Source organism: Myotis daubentonii, chromosome X (genome assembly GCF_963259705.1).
Source record: "Myotis daubentonii chromosome X, mMyoDau2.1, whole genome shotgun sequence".
Lineage (NCBI taxonomy): Eukaryota > Metazoa > Chordata > Mammalia > Chiroptera > Vespertilionidae > Myotis > Myotis daubentonii.
Genome location: NC_081861.1, coordinates 85,177,838 through 85,201,838, shown reverse-complemented (window position 1 = coordinate 85,201,838; position 24,001 = coordinate 85,177,838). Strand labels below are relative to the sequence as shown.

General features: G+C 39.3%; 1 protein-coding gene across 1 annotated transcript in view; it reads right to left on the bottom strand.

Annotated features, from left to right (window-relative positions):
* Window positions 1-217: 217 nt before the first annotated feature.
* The window catches only part of SYTL5 (synaptotagmin like 5), a 442,905-nt gene continuing 419,121 nt past the window's right edge, over window positions 218-24,001 (bottom strand). Inside the window, exons 17-18 of the mRNA XM_059678890.1 lie at window positions 2,822-3,030; window positions 218-1,763 (exon numbers count right to left, since the gene is read on the bottom strand). Coding sequence (XP_059534873.1) covers window positions 1,621-1,763; window positions 2,822-3,030 — 352 coding nt within the window. The 3' untranslated portion in view covers window positions 218-1,620. The remainder of the gene's footprint in view (window positions 1,764-2,821; window positions 3,031-24,001) is intronic.

The window sequence follows — 24,001 nt, the reverse complement described above, 5'->3', positions numbered from 1 at the left end:
ATAGGTGTGAGTTTTTTTTAAAAAAATGTACTATATGTACTAAGCTTCACTAGACCACTAACTTCAATTTTGTAGAATTAGTCTATTTTAAATAATATTTAAAATGGATTGCTTATTCTCTAAGAATAATACTAAATATATTATTGAATCTGCTTTCCATATTCAAGAAAAAATTTAGAATATGGAGAATTGAGCTAGAATAAACCAGAAGATGATTCTAGTTTCCCTATTACTAAAAATCAGTTACTATCTTCTTAGGGATTTTATATGAATTCAAATGAAAAAATAAGCTGAGGGGCTAAAATATGACTCCAGAAAAAGACTAGGTGGAGTATGTTTATAGGTAAATAATCAGAATTTGCTCCACTTTCCTTCATCTATATGTTCCTGTCCACCATGATAAGCATAGGATGATGCCAAGGACTTCAGTGGAAAGAACACTGGCCTAGGAGTTACATGCTGGATTTAAGTCCTAATCCTCTACAGGAGTCACAGCTTCTATATGATTGTGGGCACGTCATTTCAGTTTTCTGGGTTCAGACTTGGAATCTGCAAAATGTGGAATCAGGTCTGAGGCACCTTTCAGCTTTAACAACCTTTGTATCTAAGTTTGGTTGGTTAAGCATCTGGAATTCCAGGTGACAGAAAGTATGGTAGATTGAACTATTGGCCATAATTCTTCATTCCTTCCTGCATCCTCACTCTCCCCAAGGTTTCATTATGAGCAGAATGTATTTCCCTGCCTCTTGATTTTGGGCTGGGCCATGTGACTTCCTTTGACCAATGGAGTATCAATAGACATGATGAAAACATTGCTCACAGTATACATTATTTCTTATTCCCTTTCAGATAATGGCTTAGAACCTTTTATAAAATATATGTTTGCAACAGAACTCTGTAGGTAGGTCATAACTAGGGTGACCCTATATCCAAATTTCCCCAGGTCAATCTTGGTTTATCTGTCATTCTGGTATATTAATTTAGCTTCCTTCACTATCAAAGGTGGGTTTATTTAGATTATAAATTATATAGTCACGACAGAAAAACTTGAAAACTTACCTGGGTGAGCCACATAATTGCTAAAATAACAGGGCAACTCCCTGGCCTCAGCAACCATCCCCACACACCTTCTTTGAATCATGGGGATTCCCAGGATGAGGAAAGGGTACTCAGTATTCCTTCTTCTTACTCTTCAAGTGATCTACATTCTGAGTAGCCCCATTTTTCCTCAAACCATTTGAGGAAACCTAAAGTAACTAATAACTAGAAAAAGTCTGGGATTCCCAAGAGAACTATAGTGTCAAATAAGCTTGCACCAACCATTTCCCTTATGGTGTAAACCCTATAGTCATTACACAATTTGCTTGTTGACAGAACAATGTGGTACACTTTCTATCATCCAATCAAGATGTCCATGGGCCACAGACATATAATGGTACATGCTTTTTTAGACTTTCAGCAAGACCCTACATGTTCATCACTCTGACATCTCTCCCCTCATGTCCTAATGCCCTCAAGTGAGAAATGCCAGGGAAGAATAAGTTCAGGACCCAAGCCTGCTACTGGTAGAAAATGACAGCCAAACAGTCTCAGGATGTCTCATTTTGGAGAATGGTACCTTCAGAGCTGACGCTTCCCCATGCTGGAACGAAGCATGAGTATACCCTCTACAGGAGTCCCAGGATTGTCGGCCATCTTCTGCCAAAGGTGTTGTTCTTCCCCCTGTGAGTCCATCCAATCCACAGTCTTCCCATGGCTCACACCTTAAAAATGAAAATAGAAATATTACTCTTCACATATTAAATGTTTTGGTCTTCTGGAAGATATTTAGTAACCTCTGAGGGGGCCTTTTGATTACAGAGCCCTTCACTGACTTGTTCTCACTAACCATATCTAGTGAATGGTGTTGAGTGAAATATAGCTTTTACAGCCTGCACTACTCTCTTCTGCATTGATGATGAGAAACAATAGAAAGGGTACTCGTAGCTCCTTTCTTCCCCACTTTGGTAGTTTGCAGAGAGCTAGTTCATCTGGATTGAGTTTACATGACAGAATAAAAGACTGAACAAGGCTCTGGTGCTCTTTTTTTCTAACAACTCCAGTTCTTTGATCTGGGGAGTTTTCACTTTACTGGTTTAGATATTATAGGCTCTCCTTAATCTATAATAAGTTGATCATCATAGGGGTGGGTTTATTCTTAACAGGAATTTTGACCATGGTGCATGCAGAACACGTATGTCTGGACCAAGCTACAGAATACTGAGTTTGGGGTCTGCATGTGCTCCACTACTATAATTTTCCCCCTATACTTGTGTCTTGTGGTGTGTTTCCATGGTCTGTTTGCAAAACATCAGATGTTAGTTTTCAGGGAAAATTATTTGTTTTAACTAGTGTGAGTAATGGCTGCAAATTATGGACAGGGATGAGAAGAGGACGAAATAAAGTTGGTCTTGGACATCCTCTCTCCTATCAGAGTCTGTGTTGTCTGGTGATCCTCTCCTGGGAAAAACCTGAAGTAAGGCCCAAAAAAGCAGTTGAAATTCACTTAGACTAAAGTGTAAATTATACTTTGTGAAAAGAATGAAAATAAAAATTATGCATCCCAAACTTCTAGTTGAAGGACATATCTGTAAAGTTGTGAAGTAACATATTTATTTTAAAAATGAACAGATCATTGGTTAAAGGCATGGGACATCTGTGGAAATTAAGGAGTCAGCTGTGCTGAAGTTAAATATATACCTACTACATATCACACCTTCAGGAACCACTCCTAAACCCCATGCAGAGTCACAGACCAAATCAGGGTCCCCGAGTCCCTCACCACTTCCAGAATTCAAACGAACTCCTCCCAGAAAGATGTTGCTAGAAAAGGCCTCCTTGTCCCAGATGGTAAGTTCTAGGCAAACATTCTTTATATCCTGGGGATGCAGGCCACAAAACATGAAAGTATGATTCCACTGAGGGTTAACACTCCTTTTTATTACCAGAGTTTTGTGCTTGGTGACTTTTCTATCATCAGGGAGCAGGTAGCTGCAGGAAAAAAAATGCAATCAAGCCATCAGTGAGACAGTAGGTGGAAAATGGCATCCTTGAAATATTTCCCATAATTCCTGCTGTGTGTATGTGTGATATGTGTATTGGATATTCTCTTCCAGATTCTTATATGTCTAAATTTGGATTTACTTAGTGGGATGGTTTATTATTTCTTTTAGGTGGAGCAATATTGAAATTCCCACACTCTCTTTTTCTTTTTATTAGGAAACTTGGGGCCACCAAGCATGAGCTACAGAGTCATCTGCAGATGGCTGCTACTTGTGTTGGGCTTAGAGTTTCCCAGGAGAGACCAAGCTGTGAATCTTGGCAAGCTGCTGCTAGTGCCAGGTGTGGGCCCACTTATCAGAGGTATGGGGCACACTGAGTCCAGCTGCTACTTGCATGAGAGATTTTAGGAAATTCTGAAGGCTGAGCCATTCATACAAAAAAGACACAGCAGAGATCCAAGATGGCTGCCAACGAGATGGAAGGCTGCAAGATAGTGTGTGAGTGAGAGAACAAAAGGAAAGTGTATGGACTTCTGGGGAGTATATGTATTTGTGAGTGAGGGACAGCTATATTCCAAAGGACTGTCGTACTGGGCTCCCCTGGCTGGGCAGCCTCTACTGCTGCTGAAATCTCTCCCAGAGCAGCCGTCTCTGCCACAGAGACTGAACCATCTTGAAGGGGAGAGTGGCTGTGATCTGAAGCCCAGCCTTACTTTCAACTGGGGAGACCTTGGATACCTTGTGGGACCCTACAACCACAATGCCCAGGGACCAGTTGCCTCAGCTACAAACCCATGAACACCTGGACTACATCATCCCCAATTGAAGGCACCTAAAAAGCCTGTCAAGAGGCAGACAAAGTGGTGCAAATATGTGGATGAGCCCTACACCTTCTCACAGAGCAGATAGAAAGAACAGCCAAATCAAATAACATCCAACTGGAATTGGTGAATTAAACACAGTTGTTGAGGCAAACCATGGATGGAAAGGTCAGATATGGCCTAGAGAAAGGAGAGAGAGAGCTACATAACCAGACACCCAGAGATGAGTTATCAGGGGGAGACAAAGAAGCAACCCACATACAAAAAAAAAAAAAAAAAAAAAAAAGGAAAAAAAATCACCAGAAGAGGAAGTAAATGAAATGGAGGCAAGAAAAATGTCAGAAAAAGAATTCAGAGCAATAGTCATAAGGTCACTGAAAGGGATGGAAGACAAATTCAACAATATGTGTAAGAACCAAGAGGAAATTAAGAAGAACCAAGAAGAAATGAAAAAAAATGACATAGATGCAATAAAGAACTCAATAGAAAGCATCAACAGTACACTAGAAGAAGTAGAGGACTGCATCAGTGAGCAAGAAGACCAGGGAGGAGAAAATACCCAAGCAGAGCAGCATTTAGAAAAAAACTTTAAAAAATAGGAGGAGAGCATAAGGGAACTTTGGAACAAAGTGAAATGAAACAACATCTGCATTATAGGGATGCCAAAAGGAGAGGAAACTGAGCAAGGACTAAAAAAACCTGTTTGAAGAAATAATGACAGAAAACATCCCTGCTATAGGGAAGAAAAAACTCACACAAGTCCAAGAAACTCACAGAGTCCCAAACAAGATGAACTCCAAAAGACCGACACCAAGGCACATTATAATTAAATTGGCAAACACTAATGACAAAGTAAAAATCTTAAAGACTGCCAGAGAGAGAGAGACAGAAAGTTACCTACAAAGGATCCCTCATCAGACTAGCAACTGATTTCTCAACAGAAACACAGGCCAGAAGGGAATGGAATGAAATATACAAACTCCTATAAAGGAGGGTCTGAATCCAAGAATACTGTACCCAGCAAGGCTATCAATCAAAATTGAGGGTTAAATCAGGAGTTCCACAGACAAAAAAGGACTAATGGAGTTTATTGCAACCAAACCTACAATGCAAGAAATGCTAAAGGGTCTTCTGTAAAAAGAAGAAATAGGAAGGGAAGAAGGAACACAGGAGTAAAGAATAAAAATGGTGACAAAGAAGTACCTGTCAATAATAACTTTAAATGTAAATGGAGTAAATGCCCCAATCAAAAGACATAGGGTAGCTGAGTGGATAAGAAAACATTATCCATATAACTGCTGTCTAGAGGACACCCATCTCAGAACAAAGGATTCACACAGACTGATGGTGAAAGGGTGGAAAAAGCGTTTTCAGGCAAATGAAAATGAAAAAATAGCTGGGGTAGCAATACTTATATCTGACAAATTAGACCTCAAAATGAAGGCCATAAGAAGAGTTAAGGAAGGCCACTTCATAATACTAAAGTGAGCAATTCAACAAGAAGATATAACTCTGGTAAACATATATGCATCCAATACAGGAGCAACAAAATGCATAAAAAAACTTCTGAAGGATATCAAGGGAGAGGTTGACAGTAATACAATAATAGTAGGCGACTTTAGTATACCACTAAAACCACTGGACAAATCCTCTAAACATAAAAGAAGCAAAGAAACATCAATCCTAAATGACTCACTAGATCAAGCATCTTCTCAGATCACAATGGCATAAAACTAGAAATCAACTACAATAAAAACAAATAAAATCAAACACCTGGACGATAAATAGCATGCTATTAAACAATGATTGGTTTGCCAACTAGATCAAAGAGGAAATAAAAAGCATCCTTGCAACAAATGGCAATGAAAACACAAAAATCAAAAATCTATGGGACACACACAGTGAAAGTAATCTTGAGAGGGAAGATCATAGCTCTACAGGCCTATCTCAAAAAACAAGAAAAAATAGTAATAAATTATCTAACCCTACAACTCAAAGAGTTAGAAAGAGAGCAACAAGAAAAGCCCAGAATAAGTAGAAGGAAGGAAATTATAAAGATCAGAGCAGAGATAAATGATATAGAGTCCAAAAAAGCAATACAAAAAATCAACAAAACCAAGAGCTGGTTCTTTGAAAGGATAAACAAGATTGATGAACCTCTAGCCAGGATCACCAAGAAGCAAAGAGAGAGAACCCAAATAAGCAAAATCAGAAATGAATGAGGTGAAGTAACAACAAATCCCACAGATATACAAATGATTATGAAAAATACTATGAACAGCTCTATTCCAACAAAATGGACAACCTAGACAAAATGGACATATTGTTAGAAAAATGCAAGCTCCCAAAACTCAATCAAGAAGAATAAAAAAACCTGAATAGATTAATAACTACCAAAGAAATTGAAGCAGTGATAAAAAATCTTCCAGCAAACAAAAGCCCTGGTCAGAACGGCTTTACAGGGGAATTCTACCAAGCATTCAAAGAAGAACTAAAACCTATCCTCCTCAGATTATTCCAAAAAATTCAATAGGAAGGTACACTTCCAAGTTCTTTCTATGCAGCCAGCATTTCCTTAATCCCAAACCAGATAAATACATCACAACAAAAGAGAACTACAGACCAATATCCTTGATAAACATAGATGCTAAAATCTCAACAAAATTCTAGCAAATAGGTTTCAGCATTACATTAGAAAGATCATACACCATGACCAAGTGGGATTTATTCCAGGGATGCAGGATGGTACAATATCTGCAGATCAATAAATGTAATACATCACATAAACAAATTGAGAGATAAAAATTACATAGTCATATCAATTGATGCAGAAATAGCATTTGACAAAATCCAACATCCTTTCTTGATAAAAAAAAAAAAACCCCTCAGGAAAATGGGAATAGAGGGGTCATACCTCAACATAATAAAAGCTTTATATGACAAACCTACAAGCCAATATCATACTCAATAGGCAAAAACTAAACTCATTTCCCCTAAGAACAGGAACAAGGCAGCGATGCCCACTTTCACCACTCCTGTTCAATATAGTACTGGAAGTGCTAGCCATTGTCATCAGACAAGAAGAAGAAATAAAAAGGACATCCAAATTGGAAAAGAAGATGTAAAACTGTCCTTAATCACAGATGACATGATACTATACATAGAAAAACCCCAAAGACTCCATCAAGAAACTAATAGACTTAGTAAATGAATTTGGCAATGTAGCAGGATACAAAATTACCACCCAAAAAATCTATGGCCTTTTTATACACCAATAATTACCTCACGGAAAGAGAAACAAAAAAAATCCCATTTACCATTGCACCAAAAAAAATTAAGATACCTAGGAATAAAGTTAACTAAGGAAGTAAAAGACCAGTACTCAGAAAACTACAGGACATTGAAAAAGAGATAAAGGAAGACATAAACAAATGGAAGAACTTAGCATGTTCATGGATTGGTAGAATCAACATCATCAAAATGTCCATATTACCCAAAGCAATCTACAGATTCAATGCAATCTCCATTAAAATACCAATGGCATATTTCAAAGATCTAAAACAAACTCTCCAAAAATTCATCTGGAATAAAAAAAAAAAGACCCCGAATAGCCACAGCAATCCTGAAAAAGAAGAACAAAGTTGGAGTGATCACATTACCAGATATCAATTTATATTACAAAGCCACAGTTCTCAAAATTGCCTGGTACTGGCACAAGAACAGACATATAGACCAATGGAACCAAACAGAGAACCAAGAAATTGACTCAAGCCATTATGCTCAATTAATATTTGACAAAGGAGGCAAGAGCATAAAATGGAGTCAAAACGGTCTCTTTAATAAATGGTGCTGGGAAATTTGGACAGATACATGCAAAAAAATGAAACTAGATCACCAATGTACACCATACACAAAAAATAAACTCAAAATGGCTAAAGGACTTGAATGTATGTTGGGAAACCATAAAAATCCTACAAGACTCAATAGATAGCAAAATAGCAGACATATGTTGTAGCAATATCTTTACAGACATAGCTCCCAGTGCAATGGAGACTAAGGAGAAAATAAACAAATGGGACTACATCAAAATAAAAAGCTTCTGTACAGCAAAAGAAACCATCAACAAAACAGCAAAAAAATAAATCCCAATGCATGGGAGAACATATTTGCCAATGCTAATTCAGGTAAGAGTGTAATCTTCAAAATTTACAAAGAACTCATACAATTTAACAAAATTAAGATGAACAATCCAATAAAAAATGGGCAAAAGATCTAAATAGACACTTTTTGAAAGAGGACATACAGAAGGTCCAGAGACAAGAAAACATGCAGAAAGTTACTAATCATCCTAGAGATGCAAACCAAAACAACAATGAGGAACCATCTCATAGCTGTCAGAATGGCTATCATCAACAAATCAACAATGGACAAGTGCTGGCGAGGATGCAGAGAAAAAGGAACCCTCCTGCACTGCTGGTGGGAATGCAGATGGGTGAAGCCACTGTGGGAGGCAGTATGGAGTTTCCTCAAAAAACTAAAAATGGAACTTCCATTTGACCCTGTGATCCCACTTCTAGGAATATATCCCAAGAAACCAGAAACACCAATCAGAAAGGACATATGCACCCCTATGTTCATAGCAACACAATTCACCATAGCTAAGATCTGGAAACAGCCTAAGTGCCCATCAGTAGATGAATGGATTAGAAAACTGTGGTACATCTACACGATGGAATACTATGCTGCTCTAAAAAGGAAGGAACTCTTACCATTTGCAACGTCATGGATGGAACTGGAGAGCATTATGCTAAGTGAAATAAGCCAGTCAATGAAGGAAAAATACCACATGATTTCACTCATTCATGGATAATAGAGACCATTATAAACTTTTGAACAATAATAGATACAGAGGCAGAGCTGCCTCAAACAGATTGTCAAACTGCAGTGGGAAGGCTGGGGAGGGTTGGGGGGCAGGAGGTAGGGGGGTAAGAGATCAACCAAAGGACTTGTATGCATGCATATAAGCATAACCAATGGACATAAGACACTGGGGGATAGGGGAGGCTAGGGGACTGTCTAGGGCGGGGGGAAAAATGGACACATATGTAATACCCTTTGTAATACTTTAAGCAATAAAAAAATAAAAAAAATTTAAAAAAAATTAAAAATGGAACTTCCATTTGACCCAGTAATCCCACTTCTAGGACTATGTCCCAAGAAACCAGAAACAGCAATCAGAAAGGATATATGCACCCCTATGTTTATAGCAGCACAATTTATAATAGCTAAGATTTGGAAATAGCCCAAGTGTCCATCAGCAGATTAGTGGATTAAAAAACTGTGGTATATCTACACAATGGAATACTATGCTACTATACAAAATAAGGAACTTTTGCCATTTGCCACAGCATGGATATAACTGGGAAGCATTATGCTAAGCGAAATAAGCCAGTTGGAGAAAGATAAATATCACATGGTCTCACTCATATGTGGGGTATAATGATCAACATAATTTGATGAACTAGAATAGATCCAGGAACAAATTCTAGGGGGGTTGGAGAGCAACGAAGGGACTTGTATGCATGCATATGAGTATAACCAATGGACTCTGCCACTGGGATGGTGGGGAATAGCGTGGGAATGGCTTGGGTGGGGGGCGTCAATTGGGGAAAAAGGAGACATATGCAAAACTTTAGACCATAAAAAAAGACACTGCAAACAACTTGGATGAGGCTTCATATTGGGTAGTGCTGGATCTCAGGAAATCACCAGGTGGGGTGAACAGTGTGGTTCAGGTTTATGGAGTGTCAGATATGGCACCAGCCTTTCAGCTCGGTAGGGAGGAGGTCCTAGCTCTTTTGTCTGAGAGAAAACTATCCCTGAGTTCTTTCCCTGATGCCAGACAATTTAATTCCTCTTCATATGTTCCTGGATTCTTTAATGCTGCTACTCAAGTGCTAGAGCTCAATGGGTGTGAGGCTGAGTATTCTATGCACAGGCCTTTTAAGAGGAACTTCAGCCTCCTGGGACTCCAGCAGCTTCCATGCCACTCAGCCACAATTACCACTGGTTTTTATAGCTTGCAGTTATGGAGATTTCTCTTCCCAACACTGGAACCCTGGGCTGGGTACCTGGTGTAGGTTGGAATCATTTGCTGCCCAGCCAAGATATCCCACCCAATTAAAAAACACCCCAGCTGTGGGTATTGGACAAGCCCATTCCATGCCTCCACACCTCCTACCAGTCACAATGTGCTTTCTTCTTTAATTCACTAGTTGTAGGACTTCCATTCAGCCAGATTTTAGAATGTAATTTTTATGTGTTTATGGGAGAATGCATGTACTGGTATTTACCTATGCCGCCATCTTGGTTCCTGCTACTCACTATTCTAATCCTATTTTGGTCCTTCCTTCTTCTTGAAATGAAAATACCTCCTGTAGTAGACACTGTTTAATGTCCTATCTCCTATCTCTTTGGCCCACTTCTGAGTTGACTTGAAGTCAGGATGAGCAGTTCCCACGTCAGGAGCCTGAGTCTCATGGCTTTTCCAAGTAAGGACTTTCTCTGGTGTGAGCTGGCTCAGCTTATGTGCAGGGAGTTCTGGGATTATTAAGGATTTAGTGTCTCTGGGAACAACCCTCAATAAGTTTTGGAAATTGGTGAACAAGTCCCAACAGCTTACCTTTCTCTTGAAGGCACAATCTTAAGGTACATTCAGAGTTCCTTGTTGCTTTCCCAAGTGGAATTGAGCCCACATTGCCCATAGTAGTAAACTGCCTACTAACATATTTTTACTAGCTTCCCCGTGTCATTTTCTCTCCTCTCACTCGCACTTCCTGGAATCCCTTCTCAAATAAACACTTGTACCTCAGGCCTTCTCTACTATGGCGAAAACACTGTTTGACCATAATGGAAAATGAGGGTCTAGGTACCTAATGAATCAGGGAGCAGGCTTTAGGGAAAATGGCTTATGGGTATGGAATTAGTACATCAAACAAACATGAAAAATTCCACAAAACAAATGACCTTACAAAAAGAAGATACATTGCTATACTTAAGATTTCATTTTACATATCAAGCAGAGTCTACCTATCTCTCAATATTAATTCTTTCCTTATTTTTCTCTTTAGAATGTCTTTTTTTTTTTTTTTTAGTTAGGCCCAAGATTACCCAGTGAAACACTACATTTCCCAGTCTCCTATGCAGCTAATACAGTTATGTGACTAAGTTCTGGCTAATAGGATACAAGAAGTAGTTTTGTATGAAACTTTTGGGAAGTGTTTTGCCAGATAGAATTTGGTTATCTTGTTACATAAGGTAGACACCATAACAACAAAGAAGAAACCTAGGTCCTTGATTATCATTTTGCTTCCACAATTGCCCTAGGTACCTTACCTTTAATCTTTGTTTACATGCAAGAGAAAAAACATGTCTTGTTTAAGCCACTGTTATGATGGCTCACAGACAGAGATAATATTAACTAATATGTTTTATAATGATTAATTTTACAGAAGGGTCTATTCTTGCTCTTTCAGGCTCTTTTTAAAAAATCTGAGGTCCCTTTGAAACAGGGGTGGGGAACATTTGTTCTGCCGAGGACCATTTGAATGTGTATAACATCATTTGCAGGCCACACAAAATTATCAACTTAAACATTAGCATGCTATATTTGGTCAAACATTTAATTAACTCACCCCTAATGCCTTGGCAGGACCAGACCAAATGATTGTGGCGGCTGGACATTCCCCAACCCTGCTTTAAAATCATTTCAATGTTGAAGTGCAACTAGGGAAAGAATTTACTAGAAAGTTACTATCTTTTAAAAAATTATATATGTTCTTTGTTATCTCTGCTTAATAAATGTTCAACATAATAAAGTGAAAACAATTATAGGTGATGTTAATTCACCCCTGCAAGGCCACAATGAGGCATAGGCAGGGAGCCATCCCCTCATCCCCCACATCCCATCGGGCAGTTAGAAGAAAGAACCCTGAATTGGATGGTGGTGCTGGTGAGGCAAATTGCAAATATCAGGATCCAAATAAAGTATCTCACTAATATGAGAAAGAGTGTATGACCAGGATTCAAGCACGAACACTTATCAGACATGTGCTTCTTCTTATTGGTCTTTTTAAAAATATACTTTTAAAATATTTATTGTTGAAAGTATTATGTCTCGTTTTCCCCCCATTAACCTCTCCTAGCCCTCCCCTGCCCCCCACACCAGGCCTTCACCATCCTATTGTCTGTGTCCATGGGTTATGCATATATGCATAAAAGTTAATTGGTTGATCTCCACCCACCCACCCTCCCCTGCCTTCCCTCTAAGGTTTGACAGTCTGTTCAATTCTTCTATGTCTCTGGATCTATTTTTGTTCATCAGTTTATGTTGTTCATTATATTCTACTTATGAGTGAGATCATGTGATACTTATCATTCTCTGATTGGTTTATTTCGCTTAGCACAATGCTCTCCAGGTCCACCCATGCTGTTGCCAATGGTAAGAGTTCTTTCTTTTTTACAGCTGTATAGTATTCTATTGTGAAGATGTGCCACAGTTTTTTAATCCACTCATCTGCTGATGGGCACTTAGGCTGTTTCCAAATCTTAGCTATTGTAAATTTCCCTGCTATGAACATAAGAGTCCATATTTCCTTTCTGATTGGTGTTTCTGGTTTCTTGGGATATATTCCTAGAAGTGGGATCTCTGGGTCAAATGGAAGTTCCATTTTTAATTTTTTGAGAAAACTCCATACTGTTTTCCGCAGAGGCTGCACCAGTCTGCATTCCCACCATCAGTGTACTAGGGTTCCCTTTTCTCCACATCCTGGCCAGCACTTGTTTATTGATTTGTTGATGATAACCATTCATTTTTGTTTTGATTTGCATATCTTGGATGATTAGTGACTTTGAGCATTTTTCCATATGTCTCTTGGCCTTCTCTATGTCCACTTTGGAGAAGTCTATTTAAAACCTTTGACCATTTTTTTAATTGGATTCTTTGTCTTTCTTTTGTTAAGTTGTATGAGTTCCCTATTTATTTTGGAGATTGACCCCTTCTCACAGATAACATTGGCAAATATGTTCTCCCATGTAGTGGGCTTTCTTGTTATTTTGTTGATGGTTTCTTTTGTAGTGCAGAAGCTTTTTATTTTGATGTAGTCCCATTTGTTTTTTTATCCTTAGTTTCCATTTTCCTAGGACCTAGGGGATGTATCTGTAAATATATTGCTATGAAGGATATCTGAGATTTTGGTGCCTATGGATCCTTCTAGGACTTTTATGGTTTCAAGTCTTACATTTAAATCTTCTTTCCATTTTGTGTTTATTTTTGTGTATGGTGTAACTTGCTGGTTTCATTTCATTTTTTTTTTTTTGCATGTTATCTGTCCAATTTTCCCAGAAACATTTCTTAAAGAGACTGTCTTGATCCTATTGTATGACCTTGCCTCTTTTGTCAAATATTAATTTAGCAAAATAGCTTGGGTCGATTTCTGGGGTCTCTGTTCTGTTCCATTGGTCTATATGCCAGTTCTTGTGCCAGTACCAGGCTGTTTTGGGTACAGTGGATTTGTAGTATAACTTGATATCTTGTATTGTGATCATTTAAACTTTGTTCTTCTTTTTCAAGAGTGCTGTGATGATTCAGAGTCTTTTAAAATTCCTTATAAATTTTTGGAGAGTTTGTTCTAGGTCTGTGAAATATGCTGTTGGCATTTTAATAAGGATTGCATTGAATCTATAGATTGCTTTGGGTAGTATGGACATGTTAATGATGTTCATTCTACCAATACATGAGCATGATATATTCTTCCACTTGTGCATATCTTCCTTTATCTCTTTTTCCAATGTCCCATAGTTTTCCAAGTACAGGTGTGTTACCTTGGTTAAGTTTATTCCTAAATCTCTTAATTTTTTTGTTGCAATGCTAAATGGGATTGTTGTTGTTGTTGTTGTTGTGTGTGTGTTTTGTTTATTTGTTTGTTTTGGTTTCTATTTCTGAGAGTACATTATTGGTATAAAAATGTCATAGATCTCTGGGTATTAATTTGGTATCCTGCTTTGATACATAATTCATTTTTAAATCTAGTAGTTTTTTGATAGAGTCTTTAGGGTTTTCTATGTACAGTATCATGTCATCTAAAATAATAACAGTTTTACTTCCCCCTTTCCTATTTAGATGCCCTTTATTTCTTCCTCTTGTCTGATTGCTATGGCTAGCATTTCCAGTACTATGTCAAACAAGAGTGATGAAAATGGGCATACCTATCTTGTTCCTGTTTTTAGAGGAAATGGTTTTACTTTTTGCCCATTGAGTATGATGTTTGCTGCAGATTTGTCATATGAGGCTTTTATTATGTTGAGGTATGATCCCTCTATTTCCACTTTGCTGAGAGTTTTTATCAAGAAAGAGAGTTGTAATGACAGGGACCAAGTTGGCGGTAAATGCCTGTACTTGCTGCCTCCCACAACCACATCAAAATTACAACTAAAATACAGAACAACTATCACCCAGAACCACAGGAAAGCTGGCTGAGTGGAAGTACTACAACTAGAGAGGTAAAGAAGAAATCACATTTAGACAAGTAGGTGGTGTGGAGGTGCAGAATGGACTACCCAGCACTTGTGTGTGCTGCTTTTTTAATCAGGAAGGGGATTGCCTTAGCAGAGGCTGTCTGGAGGAGCAAGGAATCCCAGCCCCAAATTGACCCCCAGTCCAGGGTCCCAGAGCTGGAGAATTAAGTCCCTACGTGCAGTAAGATCTATGGATCATAAAAACCAGTGCAGATTGAGGCTGAGTGACACAGGCTCCTGGAGACCCAGCTGCTCTTCTTAAAAGGCCAGAAACATGAACTGAATTTATAAGCTCCCACTTCCTTTAAGGTCCAGTGCCAGGCGAGGCTTTTGGGGACCCAGACATATATGAGGAGAAACTGGACAGTCTGACAATGTGGGAGGAATACCGGGTGGCTTTCTTCCTGATGGAGGTACTCGCAGTAGTTATTGTTTCCCTGCTGAGACCTCTTTGGTGCAGTGCTGACTGGCAGCCATTTCTGTTTGCTCTGCCCTGGTGATTCCCTGAGACTCCGCCTTACCCAATTTATAACCCCACCCAAGTTGTGTGCAGGGGCTTTTGCAAATGAATGGTCTGTCCTTTCTCTGACTAAAACTTTGTTAAACAAGCTGCAGCTGGGTCAGGGAGCCCCAAACGTATCAGTAAAAGACCCCCAAACTGGCACCAGCACCAGCCTGCCTTGCTTCACAGCTGGGCCTCGTCTGAACACTTCCAAACGAGATACAAAGAGGAGGAATCTGCAGATTTCTCTGTAGCACATGTTGGATGGCCCAAGGCAGTGGCTGACTTTGCACCTCCCTGGAGACACACGAGCCAGTGTACCAGTGGTCAGTGTGGGATCATACCGAATTACAACTCTTCCCATCCATAAGCGACACACTCAAGGAGCAGACTCAGTGAGCACCAAAGCCCCACTGAAGCAAGTCCTGCCCCATAAGGGTATCTCCTGAACAGCAGCTCTCCCACTGTAGTCGCAGCTGGTCCTCACAGCCATTGGCCTGGAGGTCAATTCCTCCCAGTGACACCAACAGCAATCAAGGCTCAACTACAAGAAAACTGCACACAGTTCACAAAGGGGTTCACCAAGAGTGTCCACCTCAGGTGATTGGGGAGGCTGATCCCCTGGGTCCTATAGGACACCTACTACACAAGGCCACTCTATCAATTCAAGAATACTTAGCAGCTACCCAATACATAAAAACAAACATAGGGAAGCAGCCAAAATGTGAAGACAAAGAAACATGTCACGAATGAAAGAAATGGAAGAAAGCAAACTACTGGATATAGAGTTCAAAACCATGATTAAAAGGTTACTCAGGAATCTTCTAGAAACCTCTGAGGAACTTAGTGAGACTTTCAAGGATCTTAATGAGAATGCAAAAAAAAAAAAATGGAAAAAGACCAGTCATAAATTAAGCATACACTGACTGAAATAAAGAATAATATATAGGGCTTCAAGAGCAGAGTAGAGGGTCCAGAGAATCAAATAAATGATTTGAAATACAGGAAGAGAAAAGAAATAAAACACCCAGAAGAGCAAAAATAAAAAAAGAAACCAAAAATATGAAGATAGTGTAAGGAGTGCTGGGACAACTTTAAGCATGCCAACATCAGAATCATGGGGTTGCCAGAAGAAGAGAGAGAGCAAGATATTGAAAACCTATTTGAAGAAATAATGACTGAAAACTTCCCCTACCTGGTGAAAGAAATAGACTTACAAGTCCAGAAAGCACAGACAACTCCAAACAAGAGGAATCCAAGAGGACCACACCAAGACACATCATAATTAAAATGCCAAGGGCAAAAGACAAGGAGAGAATATTAAAAGCAGCAAGAGAAAAACAGTTAATTACCTACAAGAGAGTGCCTATAAGATTGTCAGCTGATTTCTCAACAGAAACTATGCAGGCCAGAGAGAGTGGCAAGAAATATTCAAAGTGATGAATAGCAAAAACCTACAATCAAGAATACCCAGCAAAGCTATCATTTAAAATTGAAGGTCTCATAAAGAGATTCACAGACAAGAAAAAGCTAAAGGCGTTCATCACCACCAAATCAGTATAATAGGAAATGCTGAAGGGTATTCTTTAAGAGGAAGAAGAAGAAAAAGATAAAGATAAAAATTTATTAACAACAAAGTGACAACAATTACATGTCTATCAACAAGTGAATCTAAAAATCAAATGAATAAAAAAATCTGATGAACAGAATAAACTGGTGAATGGAATAGAATCGGGGGCATAGAAATGGAACACACTGACAATTCTCAAAGGAAAGGGAATGTGTGCGGTGGGGTGTGGGAATAGATTAGACAAAGATCTTGTATGCATGTATGCATTACCTATGGACACAGAAAATAGGGTGGCAAGGGCCTGGGGTGGGGTGGAAACTGGGTGGAGGGGAGCTATGGGGGGGACAAAAGAGGGACATCTGTAATAATCTCAACAATAAAGATTAATTTAAAAAAATAGAAAAAGAAAGGGTGTTAGATTTTCTCAAATGCTTTTTTAAGCATCAATGATGTGATCATGTGATTTTTTTCCTGCAAGCATTTAATGTGCTGTATCAAATTTATTGATTTGCAGATATTGTACCGACCTTGCTTCTCAGGAATAAATCCCACTTGGTCATGGTTGTATGATCTTTTTTTAATGTATTGCTGGATGCAATTTGCTAAAATTTTGTTGATTTTAGCATCTATATTCATCAGGGATATTGGCCTGTAATTCCCGCTCTTTGCCGTGTCTTTATCTGGTTTGGGGGCTAGGATAATGCTGGCCTCAGAGAACGAGCTTGGAAGTCTTCCTTCCTCTTGAATTTTAGTAATAGTTTGAGGAGGATAGGTGTTAGTTTTTCTTTGCATGTTTGGTAAAATGCCCCTGTGAAGCTGTCCAGACCAGAGCTTTCCTTTGCTGGAAATTCTTGTATTACTCCTTCAATTTCATCAATAGTTATCAGCCGAGTAAGTTTTCTGATTCTTCTTGATTGAATTTTGGAAGATTTTATTTTTCTAGGAATATGGCCATTTCATCAAGGTTGTCCAGTTTATTGGAGTAGAGTTGTTCATAGTTTGTGTTTTTTTTTTTTTTTTTTTTACAATCCTTTGTATTTCTGTGGGGTCAGTTATTACTTCACCTCTTTTATTTCTGATTTTGTTAATTTGGGTCCTCTCTGTTTCTTGGTGAGTCTGGCTAGAGGTTCATCAATCTTGTTTATCTTTTTGAAGAACCAACTCTTGGTTTTATTGATCTTTTGTATTTTTTATTTCTATGTTATTTATTTCCACTCTGATCTTTATTATTTCTTATTTTAAATTCTCACTCAAGCATATTTTTTCATTGATTTTTAGAGAGAGTGGAAGAGATAAAGACAGAGAGAAATAATGATTTGAGAGAAACACAATGATTAGTTGCCTCCTGCATGAGACCTGATCAGGGACTGGGCCAGGGAGGAGCCTGCAACAGAGGCACATGCCCTTGACCAGAATCGAACCTGGGACCTTTCGGTCCACAGTCCAATGCTCTATCCACTGAGCCAAACAGGCCAGGAAAATGATCTTTCTAATTTATTCCTTCTACTTACTCTGGGCTTTTCTTGTTGCTCTCTTTCTTATTCTTTATGTTGTAGGGTTAGATAACTTACTACAAGTTTTTCTTGTTTCTTGAGGTAATGCCTACCTTCATCTCAGCAATGCTTTCACTGTGTCTCATAGATTTTGGATTGTTGTGTTTTCATTGTTATTTGTTCCCAGGAGGTTTTTTTTCTTCTCTGTTCTCATTTGCAACTCATTCATTGTTTAATAGCATTCTATTTAGCCTCCATATGTTTGTTTTTTATTGTAGTTGATTCTAATTTTATGTCATTGTGATCTGAGAAGATGCTTGATATGATTTAAATCTTCTTGAATTTGTACAGACTTGTCCTGTGTCTTAACATGTAGTCTGTCTTTGAAAATATCCCATATGCACTTGAGAAGAATGTATATTCCATGGCTTTGAGGTGAAATGTTCTGAAGTTGTCAGTTTCATCTGATCTAGTGAGTCATTTAGGATTGCTGTTTCCTTGATGATTTTGTCTAGATTTATCCAATGATGTCAATGAGGTATTAAAGTCCCCTATTATGATTTTGTGTTGCCATCAATCTATCCCTTGATATCTTCCAGAAGTTTTTTTTTTTTTAATGTATTTTGATGCTCCTGTATTGGGTGCATATGTTTATCAGAGTTATAGCCTTTTCTTGTATTGATCCCTTTAGTATTATGAAGTGGCCTTAATTATCTCATTATAGCCTTCACTTTGAGGTCTATTTTGTCATATATAAGTATTGCTACCCCAGCCTTTTTTTTTTTTTTTTTTTGCCATTCACCTGAAAAACCTTTTCCATTCCTTCACTTTCAATTTGTGTGAATCCTTTGTTCTGAGGTGGGTCTCTTGTAGACAACAAGAGTCATGTTTTCTTATCCATTTAGCTATCCTATGTCTTTTTATTGGAACACTTAATACATTTATGTTTAAGGTTATTATTGGTAGGTACTTGTTTGTAGCCATTTTTATTCTTTATGCCTGTGTTCCTCCCTCTCTATTTCTTCTTCGTACAATAGTGCCTTTAAGATTTCTTGCATTGCTGGCTTCGTTATAATAAATTCCTTTAACCTTTTTTATTCTGTGAAGCTCCTGATTTCACCTTCAATTTTGAATGATAGCCTTGTTGGATAAAGTAATCTTGGATTCAGTCCCTTGCTTCTCATTACTTTGTATACTTTATGCCACTCCCTCTGGCCTGATACATTTCTATTGAGAAATCAGTTGATAGTCTAATGGGATATCCCTTGTAGGCAACTTAGTGTTTCTCTTTTGCAGCCTTTAAGATTCTTTCTTTGTCTTTAACATTTGCCAATTTAATTATGATGTGTCTTGGTATGGGTCTTTTGAGGTTCATCTTGTTTGAGACTCTCTGTGCTTCCTGGTCTTGTGTGAATTTTTTCTTCCCAAAGTCAGGAAAATTTTCTGTCATTATTTCTTTTTTATTATTATTATTTTTTAATTAAATCTTTATTGTTCAGATTATTACATTTGTTCCTCTTTTCCCCCCCCCATAACTTCCCTCCTCCCAGTTCCCGCCCCACCCTCCGCCCTCACTCCCCACCCACTGTCCTCATCCATAGGTGCACGATTTTTGTCCAGTCTCTTCCCACATCTCCCACACCCCTTTCCCCCCCAAGAATAGTCAGTCCATTCCCTTTCTATGTCCCTGATTCTATTATAATCAACAGTTCATTCTGTTCATCAGATTATTTATTCACTTGATTCTTAGATTCACTTGTTGATAGATGCATATTTGTTGTTCATAATTTGTATCTTTACCTTTTTCTTCCTCTTCCTCTTCTTAAAGGATACCTTTCAGCATTTCATATAATCCTGGTTTGGTGGTGATGAACTCCTTTAGCTTTTCCTTATCTGTGAAGCTCTTTATCTGACCTTCAATTCTGAATGATAGCTTTGCTGGATAAAGTAATCTTGGTTGTAGGTTCTTGGTATTCATCACTTTGAATATTTCTTGCCACTCCCTTCTGGCCTGCAAAGTTTCTGTTGAGAAATCAGCTGACAGTCGTATGGGTATTCCCTTGTAGGTAATTGAGTTTCTTTCTCTTGCTGTTTTTAAGATTCTTTCTTTATCTTTTGCTCTTGGCATTTTAATTATGATGTGTCTTGGTGTGGTCCTCTTTGGATTCCTTTTGTTTGGGGTTCTCCGCGCTTCTTGGACCTGTAAGTCCATTTCTTTCACCAGGTGGGGGAAGTTTTCTGTCATTATTTCTTCAAATAGGTTTTCAATATCTTGCTCTCTCTCATCTTCTGGCACCCCTATAATTCTGATGTTGGTACGCTTCAAGCTGTCCCAGAGGCTCCTTACACTATCCTCGCATTTTTGGATTCTTTTTTCATTTTGCTTTTCCGGTTGGATGTTTTTTGCTTCCTCGCATTTCAAATCATTGACTTGATTCTTGCGCTCCTCTGGTCTGCTGTCAGGCGTCTGTATAATATTCGTTATTTCAGTCCGTGTATGCTTAGTTTCTAGTTGGTTCCCCAATATAAGATCGAGGGTCTTATTAGTTTTCGTGTAGATCTCATTAAGTTTATCGGCAGCTTCTAAACAGTTCTTGAGAGACCTTAAAAGTGTGGTTCTGAACTCTATATCTTCCTTTGACAATTTTGTCCTGTTTCTTTGTCTCCACATTTTGTTATGCTTCCTTGGTGCACCCCCTAGTGGTCTTTGTTCGCAGTCTTATAGTTAAATCTTGATTGTTGTAGCTAATTCCAGGGAGGGTTTGACCTCCAGGCCAAGTGGCTATGAGAATCAGCTGTGTCAGCAGTGAGAGAACTTCTGTCCTCTAGGGAGGTGCTAATCTAGCCTTTGCCTGAGGCTATCCGGCAAATGCCTCTGTGCAGGGCTTGGGCAGGGCGGGTCGCACAGGATCAACAGGGTGGGCCGGAGAGAGCAGTTATGGCGGCTCTCAGTCCTGTCCCAAGGGGCTCTGCCTCTCTGAGTCCCAGCACCCGCTGCAAAGCTCGGAGAGAAAGCTGCACTCGCTCTGACTGAAGCCAGACAGTCCCGTTTCTCCCGTTTGAGTCTGGGTCCCTAAAGACTCGCCCGGATCTGGAGCTCAGAGTCTGCGACTCCCTCCCGATTGAAAACGCCAACCGCGCCCTCCGCTGCCAGCCCGCTCCACGCACTCCGCACCTCAGGATTTGACTTCAGCACTGCGCCTCCTCTGAGTGTCCGTGTGCGTTTCTCTTTCCTCCTAGTTGTAGGACTTCCACTCAGCCAGCGTTCCTGTGGTTCTGGGTGATGTCCCTTCCGTCTTTTGGTTTCACTTTTGAAGTAGTTGTTCAAAGCAGCAAACTCCGGCGTTAACCTATGCCGCCATCTTGGTTCTAATCTCCCTCTCTGTCATTATTTCTTAAAGCAGGTTTTCTATTCCTTGCTCAGCTTCTTCTCCTTCTGAGACCCCTATTATGCAGATGTTGCTTTGATGTTGTCTGGAAGCTTCCTTAAACTCTCCTCTTCCTTTTTCTTTTTACTTTTTAAAGTCTTTATTGTTGAAAGTATTATGTATGTCCCATTTTCCCCCATTGATGCCCTCTAGCCCGCCCCCACCCTTGGCCCCAGGCTTTCACCACCCTACTGTCTGTGTCCATGGGTTATGCATATATGCATACAAGGTCTTTGGTTGATTACCTCCCAACCACCAACTCCCCCCTCCCCCACAACACACCTTCCCTTCGAGATTCTGCACTCTGTTCCATGTTTGCATGTCTTTGGGTCCACTCCATTCATCAGTTTATTTTGTTCATTAGATTCCACATGTGAGTGAGATCATGTGATACTTGATACATAGGGGTGCATACATCTTTCTGATTGGTGTTTTGGGTTCCTTAGAATATATTTCTAGAAGTGGGATCACTGGGTCAGATGACAGTTCTGTATTTAATTTTTTGAGGAAACTGCAGATTGTTTTCCATAATGGTTGCACCAGTCTGCTTTCCCACCAGCAGTGTACTAGGGTCTTCTTTTCCCAACATTCTTGCTAGCACTTGTCATTTGTTGATGGTAGCCATCCTGAAAGGTGTGAGGTGATGCCTCATTGTCATTTTAATTTGCATTTCTCTGACGATCAGTGACTTTGAGTATTTTTTCATATGTCTCTTGGCTCTCTGTGTGTTCACTTTGTAAAAGTGTCTATTTAGGTCCTTTGACCATTTTTTAATTGGATTGTTTGTCTTCCATTTGTTAGGTTGTATAAGTTTTTTATATTCCTCCTGCTTTAATATTTTTCCAATTGCTGCTCTGAGTGTTTTTTTTCCTACCCTGTCTTCTAACTCACTGATTTGTTCCTCAGCTTCATATAGTCTACTGATGAAACGTTCCAGGGTGTCCTTTATTACAGTTATGTCATTCTTCATTTCTCCTTGATTCTTATCCATTTTGGTTTATTTCCCACTCAGCTCCTTATAATTTTCATTCAGTTGCTTGTAATTCTCAGACAGATGTTTTAGCATCTTTATAACCATTACTTTGAATTCTTTACCTCACAAATTATTTGCCTACATTTCATTTAGTTCCTTTTCTCATGATTCCTCCTTATGTCTTTCCTTTGTGGATCGTTTCTTTGTCTCCCATTTTTTTTGCTATCCCTTTGTATTTGTTTCCATGTCTTAGATCAAATTGCTATGTCACCCAGCTTTTTTGGAGGTACGCTTATGTAGTAGGTGTTTTGTGGGACCCAGTGGTACAGTCTCTATCTCCTGAGCTGGGTGTTCTAGGAAATCCCCCTACTTGAGTCATTTGGGTTCTCCTGATGCAGTTGGGACTTGAATGTTATTGTCCCATTTGTGGATGGAGTCTCCTTACAGGTTGTCTGACTATGTGGCTCACCCCAACCTTGCCATGCAAGCTGTTGTGGATGTGCTCAGGGTTCTAGCTCCTAAAGCAAGAGTTACCTGCAAGGTCCCACTGGCATGCAACTCACTGCACAGTCCTGGAGCCTGCACCAGGGTGGCCAGTGACTCTATGACTCACTGTGGGGATCCTAGAACCCACGGAGAGGGTCTCTTTCTAGGTCCTGCTGGTATGCTACTCACTGCACAGGTGCAGTGGGTCTAGGGTAGTGTCCAATGCCAGTCTGGTTGGTGGTGGAGCTGTAATACTAGCCACCACTACTCTCCCCCTTTAAGATGGCATGGTTTCCATGCCATCGCCATGGCCTTCCAGGAAGTGCCTGTGGCAATAACAGGGGCTCTTTGTCCAGGAGAGTCTGATCTGGCAGCCTCTGAGACTCCTGTGAAATCTAACTGTCCCTCATAGACAAACACACAAACCATGTACATTCACACATTCCCCTCTCACTCCTTTACTCATTCACACTCTCACCCTCACTCCCATCCTGCCAGCCATCATGCTCTATTACTTTACTTTTTATTGCTTTTATCAAAGTTAGAAGGTGTGAGGGTAAAGGTTTGCCTCGTTTTCTTGTAGGAAAAATTATACTTTTCAAAGAAGAATTGAGGAGAGGAATAATACTACCATATGATTTAAAAATTAACCTCATGGCAACCTGTTTGGCCTCATGTCTTTTATGGCACTCCATGAACACAAGGACTATATCTTATTTCTGATACTGCAGTACTAACTTCTTGGTACATGTGCATATAAGTGCTTGCTTGAATGAATAAAAGTTAGCCTTCTGATTCTAGTTCCTCTAAATATGGAAAAAATGCTCATATAAAAATCAAGAGATATTTATTGTTTGGGTTGCCTAGAATTGGCAAAACTGTCCATTTAAATGGCTTGTATTCCCTCAAGAAACTTCCCTGTGCTCCATAAAGTGAGCACAAATTTCTAGCAGGCATCACAGATCTTCTCCAAAGCACTGTGCAGTGGGTATCTCTGGAGAGGATGCTCTGAGAAATCCACTTTTTACTATTTTACCCAAGGGAGCAACACCTCAAGCATCTAATATTTTTGTTGTTGTTGCATATTTCCAGCACAAAATGATAATAAATCA